This window comes from Etheostoma spectabile, chromosome 21 (assembly GCF_008692095.1).
Source record: "Etheostoma spectabile isolate EspeVRDwgs_2016 chromosome 21, UIUC_Espe_1.0, whole genome shotgun sequence".
Classification (NCBI taxonomy): Eukaryota; Metazoa; Chordata; class Actinopteri; order Perciformes; family Percidae; genus Etheostoma; species Etheostoma spectabile.
This window is the reverse complement of record NC_045753.1, coordinates 5657213-5665853: the sequence shown is the minus strand read 5'-3', so window position 1 is coordinate 5665853 and position 8641 is coordinate 5657213. Positions and strand designations below refer to the sequence as shown.

Here is an 8641-nt window from a genome sequence, read left to right as displayed (position 1 = left end):
CCCCCCAGTATTTGATCTGTATATTGAGAAAAAACTTTTTTTTTTATTTCATTTGATAGATAGATAGATAGATAGATAGATAGATAGATAGATAGATAGATAGATAGATAGATAGATAGATAGATAGATAGATAGATAGATAGATAGATAGATAGATGGATAGATAGATGGATAGATAGATAGGTATTTTTTGATCCCAATAAAATGGGAAATTACAGTGTTGCAGTAGCAAAATCAGTCACACAGCACAGAATATAAATATAAATGAAAAACTAGGACACTATATACATACATACAATATACATTAAATAATAATAATAGGAAAAAATACAAGAACAAATATTTGAATATATACAAGTTGAGAATACAAAAAATACAAAAAAAAAATTGTTTATATAATCAATGTATGGGTCAAATGGATCTATTGATTTGTTACTTCCTGACGGAAACACTTAATACGCGGGTGAGTTGATATATTTAACCATACTTGTTAAACCACAGTTCTCACCACCAATCTCTTCCTGTGTCCTCCTTTTTCAGGGTGGAGTTCCAGAACAAGTTTTACTGCGGCCAGGGCTTCAAGTTTTTCCCCTTCTCGTTTGAGAGCATCCTGGATGGACGGTTCGACGAGTGATCAGACCTCAGCAGGGTCCCCAGCCTTCCCTCCTCTGTGTATGTGTTTGTGTGTGCGTGCGCTGTGTGCATGAGCCCAAATGCAGCCCTCTGTCACCCTCTAGTGGTCATTTGTGAAACTTGTATTGTGTATGAGCTATAATGTGGTCCTTGTAAAGGGTTTTTCCAAGGCACATGTGCCAAGCTGTACCCATACTGGAGCTTCTATTGCTGTGGCACAGTACCACCACTGTATTCAACATTTAGCATGTTCCCCTCTCTATAATAACATCTGCCAGCTTTCCTTCAAATTCATCCATTACCAAAGACATTTGGCACGGTCTGTGTTCTTGTAGACAAATGTGGTTTGTAGGCAGAAGTAGACAAGTCGTCACTATTCCGATGACACCTAACATATAGTAACGGCTTTAACACTGTAACATATGCAAAGGACTGGACTTTTTAGGCGCTTGTTCCATAAAATCTGTCCAGTGGAGCCTGTAATATAGATTTAAGTTCAGCTCAGTTTTAACACAGGACTAGACACCTTTGCTTTAATCACCGCTCCAACAAACTAAGACTAACTAAAATGCTCCAACCATGAAGTTATTTTTACTTTTCTAAATCTCCAATATTATTAAATCCTCATGTTTGGGTCACGGTCTAAGCAGCTTGTCATCAAAAGGCCGAGGGATCTGCCTACAATGGGCCGTTGGTGAGCCGCCACCTCGCTGGCAGCTTAGTAATGTTTCCTGGACAAAATTCCCCTTTTTTATTAAATTAAATTAAATTAAGTTATCTAGGATTTACGATTTCTATTAAGTTATACATTTCTTCTGATCACAATTCAAGAAATTACGGAGTTTGATTATTTAAATACTGGCCAGCCAGTGCTTTGTGACTGAATAGCTTCCACATTCACACAGACTGCTGGCTGGGATGAACCCATCTCTGCTTTCACTGTCAGTGAATTCAGTTCTACTCTGTCACCGCGGTAACGGCAGCTCCAGAGGTGATTGATAACATAAATCAGTTGCTGGATTCGTCTATACCCCTAAACCTTAGCATTTCGGTTTCATGTCTTCTCCTAAGAAACTGCACTATAGTTTTGTTGGAGGGTTAGGAACCAAGTTTTCTCAGTGTGGTTCAGTGGTGTCTGTTCAGACTAGTCTGGTTTTGCCAGACCATCCACATGCTGGGAGGAAAACGTGCTCTGGTTTTATGGCATTTCTTTAATCTACTCACAATCGTCATGAAGCCGCTGTCGTGCGAGAGAAAACTCAGATTTGACAGATAGTCTAGCTAGCGGTCTGGATTTACCCTGCAGAGATCTGAGGACCAGTTCACCATAGTCCACAGAAATCTACCAGAGTTTATTCAGACAAACGGAACCAAAATCCTGAGTTCTGTGAAAGAACCCCAGTATTTAACGCAACGTTGGCGGGGGGAAAACTTTAAAGAGTCCACCTGCTTATGGGAATTAACTGGGGACCTGTCATCAGAGATCTACACCCAAACCTCTAAAAAACTCTGTTTTACCTAAGCTACTTCGCTACTGCCCCTCTTTTCTCCAGCCAAAAAATTGCAAATCTTAACTATTGAAAAAAATACAAAAACTCTTCCACCAGTATTGGTGTCATTTAAATCCCTTTCTTGTTAACCATATTTTTAAAGGGGTCTTTTTAAAGGCTTAAAAAAATTTCATTGTAGGCCATTACCAAAAAGGGATCTGAAACATAACGTCTTGAAATGTTTTGGAAGGGAAAATTTAAACAAAGCTTAATTATTAAAGTTCGAGACCAACTATCTCAATTTTGACTTACAGTGTCCCAATCCCGCAGTTACTTAAATCAAACCAAGTATTAATAAAATGAATTATGGCCATATTATCTATTTGGCTATCCCTGTTTCCCTTTTTTGAGTCAGACAAATAGATGTGAGATAATGACACCCTGTAGCTAAACAGGAGCTCAAAACCCCACCGAGGAAAAAAGGGCGCAAAAATAAAGGGGGGTTTTTTTAAAAGAAACCTGTAAACCTTTCTGGACAAAACCCCTTTAACTATTGGAAAATGAAATGACAAATGAAACTTTTTAAATTCTCCTATGCACATGCTTAAGGTCCCTGACATGGTCTCTTTGGATGCTTTTTTCATATAACCTCAGTGGACTTTTAGGCACTTAGGTCTCCTAAAAAAACCCCTTTTCCAAAACTGAAGCCCCCTTTTAAAAAACCCAAAAATTTAGCCTTGGGGCAAATTACAAAACCCCTAAGCAAGTCCCTAATGACTTTCCTTAGTATTGCCTTTCTTAGTCTGGGGAAATTTTAAGAGGAAATTTCCCCTTTTGGCCTCATAAGGGGCCCAAAAATTCCAGATCGGCCCCTGAGCTTTCATTTTCCCAAGGCAAACAGGCTCCCATTTCTCGGTTTTTCCTATTGTCCCTTTTTTTTTTTTTTTTTATAATTTTTTTTTTCCCGTAAACCCATTTTTGAATCACTAAAAAGTCAAAGGACCCTGTTTCCCCTCTTTTTGTGGATTGGGAACCCTTTCCCCCGCCCATTCGGGGTGAAAATAATATATAAAAGTGAATTGTTTTAAAAACCCTTCCATGGCTTCCCGAAAATTTGGGGGATAAAGGGAACCCCATTAAAGAAATTTTTGAAACTGTTTTCCTCTTTTATTTTTATTTTTTTTGTACAATACTTTTTCCCCCAATCCTTTGCTTTACCCTTTTAAAATCATTTTGGGAATAGTTTTTCACCACTTACTCCCATCTGGTCCTACCCCCCATTAAAGGTTCAGGGCAAGAGGGAAAGGGGGCTGGCTGCCCAAACACGTCCGTTTGGATCCCCCAAAAGATCATGTCCCGTCTGATAAAAAATTATTTGGGAATAATTATAATTTTTGCGTGTTACAAGTGTTTTAAAATGAAAAGTTTTTTATTTCGGTCCCGATTCTAAAAAGGGTTTTAAAGAAAAAGTCGCAAAAAAAAACCCCTCCAACGGGTTGAAGGGAACGTGTTTTTATCAATAATAAAAAAAGACCTGGGGATTCATCCATTGTCTTATTTTTTCTTTTTCCCCCATTTCTCGCCAAAAGGCACATTCCCCTCTGTGGCCAAAATTTGTTTGTATTATAAATGATTTAAAATTTCCAAAAAACTGTGGGGAAAATAGGCATTACATGGCATAAAATGAAGGACCTCAAACTTGCATATTTTTTAACATGAAGCCTATTTCACCATAGCTTTTGTGAATAATGGGAACAACAATTTTTGAAATTGGTCCAGTGCCACTGACAGGCTCAGATTGTTATTATGGGTCTGACAACATATGGAAAGATTGAAAAATTGCTGTTATAATGCCATGCTTTTGTGTGTACTGTTACCAGATCAACATTACCTACGCTCTCCACAGCTTTCAATTTCCATTCAATTTAAATAAAATTTAATTTATAGCATCAAATCACAAGACACTTTATAGCTAAAGTAGGTCTAGATCACACTTGTGTGTGTCAAAGGAAGTGCCCTGGCAGTCTAAAACTATAACATCATAATTAAGAGCTGGTCCAGCAGGGTTGGTAGATTAATCTAAAACTATGAAGAGATGCAGTTCCACTTTTCTCTGGAAAATGTGCTTTGGTTTAGGATTTCTTCTCTGTGGCTGACAGTAGTGTCAGTCTGAGGCTGTCTGAGGGGAAAGGGGTGAAAAAAATTAAAACGGGCACCAGCTGCATGCAGTGGGGCATACGCGTGCAGAAATATGGCACTGCATTATGCTGTCTCCATTTAAGGGCAGGCTAGAGGACATTGCAGCATGTTTTCTCTACTGGAGGGGCACCCTAGATCAGGTTTTGTCCATTTAAAGGCACCCTAGAGGGCACTTTTGAATGAGGATATACTAAACTAAATTCTCTCTAACAGCCCTTTTTCCTTCAAATATGTAATAGTATGAGCGTGCATTCCCCATGCTGCATCTCCAAGTAAAGCTTATTTTAGCTTCTCTTAATGCTAGTCTCAGTTTTTTCTTTTCCTTTTCATAGCCTCTACAGTCCAGCACCACATGCTGCACAAACTCATCTGTATATATCTACCAGTTGGGTGTTGACCTATTATGAGGGGTTTTACATAGTCCAGTATGTCCTATCTTGAGACGTGTAAAAATGGCAACTTCTCTTCTATTTCTGCCCAATATCTTCCTCACTCAATGTCTTTGAATGTTATACAGATGTATTCTTCTTCTTATGTCCCAGTATTCTTGCCAAACTAATTCCATTTGATGCTTAAGCACACAAAGCAAACCTTCACTTTCTTATTGTACATTCTGTATAATAAATTACGTATTTCCAAAAATTAGATCTGCATGAGTTTACTGTTTTTATGCTTGTAAGCGCTGCCAGACTATCTAAAGCAATTAGTGCATTCCTTTTGTTATTTTCTTCCAACCATTCCAATGCTAGTATAATAACTAGAAGTGCATCAGTATAAATTGATAAATGACCTGTGGGTCTCTTCTTAGTACGTCCAGGATCAGGATCCTCCAAACCATCTATGAATATCAACATCTTCTCTGCTAAGTGTTGCTCAATATAATGCTGTACTATATTCCCTGTATAATCTCTGCACAGACTTCTTTCTTAATTGCTGGATATTTAAATCTACTAATGGCATCACAAACAACCAGGGAGGAATAGTTGATGATGGAACTGTTGGACTATATTTTATATTTCCTATATTTTCTGCTTTTACAATTCCTGTCCACCCAAAACAAAACAAATTGGACTTATTTTTCCAATAATCCTGCTAAATGATCCTCGTAGGATGAAATATTCAATGACCTTGTAAATTAATCCAATACATCATTGTAAACTTTACTCTCCTAATCCGCAGTGGCATGTCCACCATTTCAATCTGTAATGCAGCTACTGGTGATTGGAGATAGTTTCTGCTGCAGATACGTGTGCTGTGCAACCATAATTGCTCAGTACCTAGGTACTGCTCTCATATGCGCCCTATATACATTTATTAATGATGCCCAATTTGTTCCCCAATCGGCTGTTTTTCACTTTAATACATTGACACCAAGTCAGCTTTTCATCCAATAAAACCCCAATAATTTCACAGTACTGCTAGATAGATAGATAGATAGATAGATAGATAGATAGATAGATAGATAGATAGATAGATAGAAGATAGATAGATAGATAGATAGATTTGTTTTTTAAATACTCCAGGTTTCGAACACTAGCCCAAAGAGCCCCGTCATCAGCAAAAAGGGATTTTCCTACATTATGTTCAACCTGTTCAAAGATGTCATTGATCATTATATTAAACAACAATGGTCTTCATACACTACCTTGCGGAGTTCCATTTGCAACGGAGTACTAATTAAGATATTATGTACCAACTTTTACTTCTATTTATACCCAAATGACTTAGTTCAAATGAGAAGTCTTGCTTTCCATAACTTGTCAGATGCTTTTTCAACATCAATCACCCATCATTTCACATCACCTGCTCCATCTTCCCCACACCTGTTTTCCATTCTCTCATTGGCTCCAGAGTATATCAACCTCTCATTTCCACTAGCCTCCTGCCAGATTGTCTCAGTACTTTTGCCTAGCTTTCCAGCATTTATCTTTACTATGGATTGTTACCTAGTTTATGGCTTTTGTACTCTTGCCTGCCTGGAGCTTCAATGTAAAGAACTACTTTTAGTGGGCTTGGGATTTGTACTTTTGGGTTCAATTGTCTCAAATCCAAACATTGTATTCATTGATTTTTATAGCTGCAGTAATCAATATTTTTATATTAACAATAGATCAAATTACTGTCTAATGTAAGAAGTTGCTCATAGTGACAAACGCACAGAATTATCAGCAACTCTGGAGTTCCTCCCAGCTTTTTAGTGTCTTTCAGCTCATTGTTTTGGTTCTACACTTCACAACTTAACTGTTTCTATTTCAGTCTCATGACTCACTTCCAAGGACAGTAGGCAGCTTTTATTTTTTTATGAAAACACCCGCTTTGTGAATAGGCAACGGTCAACTAACACGTTCACTATTACAACTTTATGTCAACATTTTTTATTTTATTTTACAATTTACAGCTTGTTGCTACACTTTACTTGAAGGTATCTACATAAGAGTGACATGCCACTGTCAGGAACGTGTCATAAAACCTAAACAAGTCATAAATGTTCAACATAACTTTTCCCTTAGTGTTATTCGATTTTGTCATGACAAGTTATGGGTTATGGTTAGGGATCATGTGTTCATGACTGTGTCATGTCACTCTTATGTAGAAAACAAGTAAATTGTTACCCAAAAAAACTATTAATGCTCCTTAAGTTCTGATTTGGTCAACCAAATCAAAATATATTGTTTGAGTGCTTATTGTTCCACTCTCTTTACCAACTACTCATGCATTTTGACTCCATACTTTGGGCCTGGGAGCAGCTGCACTCTGTGTTGCATAAGAGTTGGTGAAAGCTGTTAGACGCCAACCAGATGTTGGAATCAACAAGCTAGTACTAGGTTGCCAGTACTTCCATCTTGATGTGATGTACTGATATCCAGAATGAATGTAGCTCCAAATGGACACACATTATTCTGTTTTGAAAATCTTTTCATATACAGATCAGGCTGGCTGGTCAGCTTTGGAAGAATGACTGTGGTTAATTGTGTGCTGCGGAGGAGGGTCAGGTTAGTCCGCACAGCATTCCGGGATGGGAGAAAAACGTGCAATCCCGGAAGTGGAATGTCGCTGATATAGACTAATCTCAATGTGATTATCTCATCAGCTAAATGGACATGAGGACACCTTTTTCTGATGTGCGCTGCTTAGTGGAAAGGGGAATGGTTTTATCCTTCGATGTAGTAGTGGTCAGTAGAGGTCTTTTAATGTTGGTCCCAATCTAACACAGACTAGTGGAAAACATACTCAAACTTCATTTGCATGAAATCATTTTCAAAAAATGAAGCCTAATTTGCAAGGGACTCAAGGACAGTTAGAGCCAATCCCACATTGTTTTCCACCCAAACAGACCAAAACAGAGATTTTTCTGAATCCTTGCTCAGACAGTACTTTAAATCACGTGGACGCTTGCGGAAACCAGGAATTGGCTGGCTGGCAGCATAATGCTTCACCAATTAACAAGCAGCTGTGGTCAAAATGAGCACTGTCATGATGTGATCAGAGCTGTTAGAAAATCTGCATGCATCCCATCAAGTGTTAGACACAGTGAAACACACACCTGAGGCAACAGGTACAAAAGGCGGGAGACTCCAATGAGTATTTGTATGTGGGATTGAGTCAAAGTAAACTACACTAAGGATTCATGGTAAGGAAGGAACATGTCACCCAGTGCAACAGTGTGACTCAGCAATGTGTTTTGAATGGTTTTTGGACAATAACGGAGCTGCATATGGCACAGAGAAATAAGACATACGATACACTTTATTGTCCCTGAGGAGGAATTCATTTTGGGCACAATGATGCTGCATACCTCACAAACAGTGAATAGTAATCTACAATCAGATTAAAAGAGAAATAAATTTAAAAAACTGTTCATCAATAAATTTATACTTACTTTATGCTTCTTTTTTCAATTGATGCCCAGTGGGGACATTACAATTTAGACTTTGTTAGGAATCTTTACACACAGGCATGAAATGTACACACACACACACACACACACACACACACACACACACACACACAACACACACACACACACACACACACACACACACACACACACTACTTGTTGGTAGATATTGACGTTTGTGTCAACACATGGAGTATGTTACTAGGAAAATTACAAAATGTTACATGCATGCCTATAGCCCTATGTAGTATTTGTGATGATGTTAGTATTGTTGGAAAGCAACAAATCAAATAAATATTTCATAATGGATTTTTTCTAGTAGAAGTGCCACTAGCCTATATATACACACACTTCTAAATATAGGCTACTTTAAAACCCATGTGTGCAGTAAAAATGTCTCATTGATTTGTGATATAGTTCT

At 38.0% G+C, this 8641-nt stretch overlaps 1 protein-coding gene across 4 annotated transcripts in view; it reads left to right on the top strand.

Moving 5' to 3' along the window:
• LOC116671508 (V-type proton ATPase 116 kDa subunit a) overlaps positions 1-1637 on the top strand; it is a 37559-nt gene extending 35922 nt beyond the window's left edge. For all 4 annotated transcript variants that reach the window (XM_032502851.1, XM_032502850.1, XM_032502849.1 and 1 more), the window contains one exon: positions 541-1637. In XM_032502851.1, the coding sequence (XP_032358742.1) occupies positions 541-634 (94 nt within the window). In that variant the 3' untranslated portion in view covers positions 635-1637. The remainder of the gene's footprint in view (positions 1-540) is intronic.
• The last annotated feature ends 7004 nt before the right edge of the window (positions 1638-8641 follow it).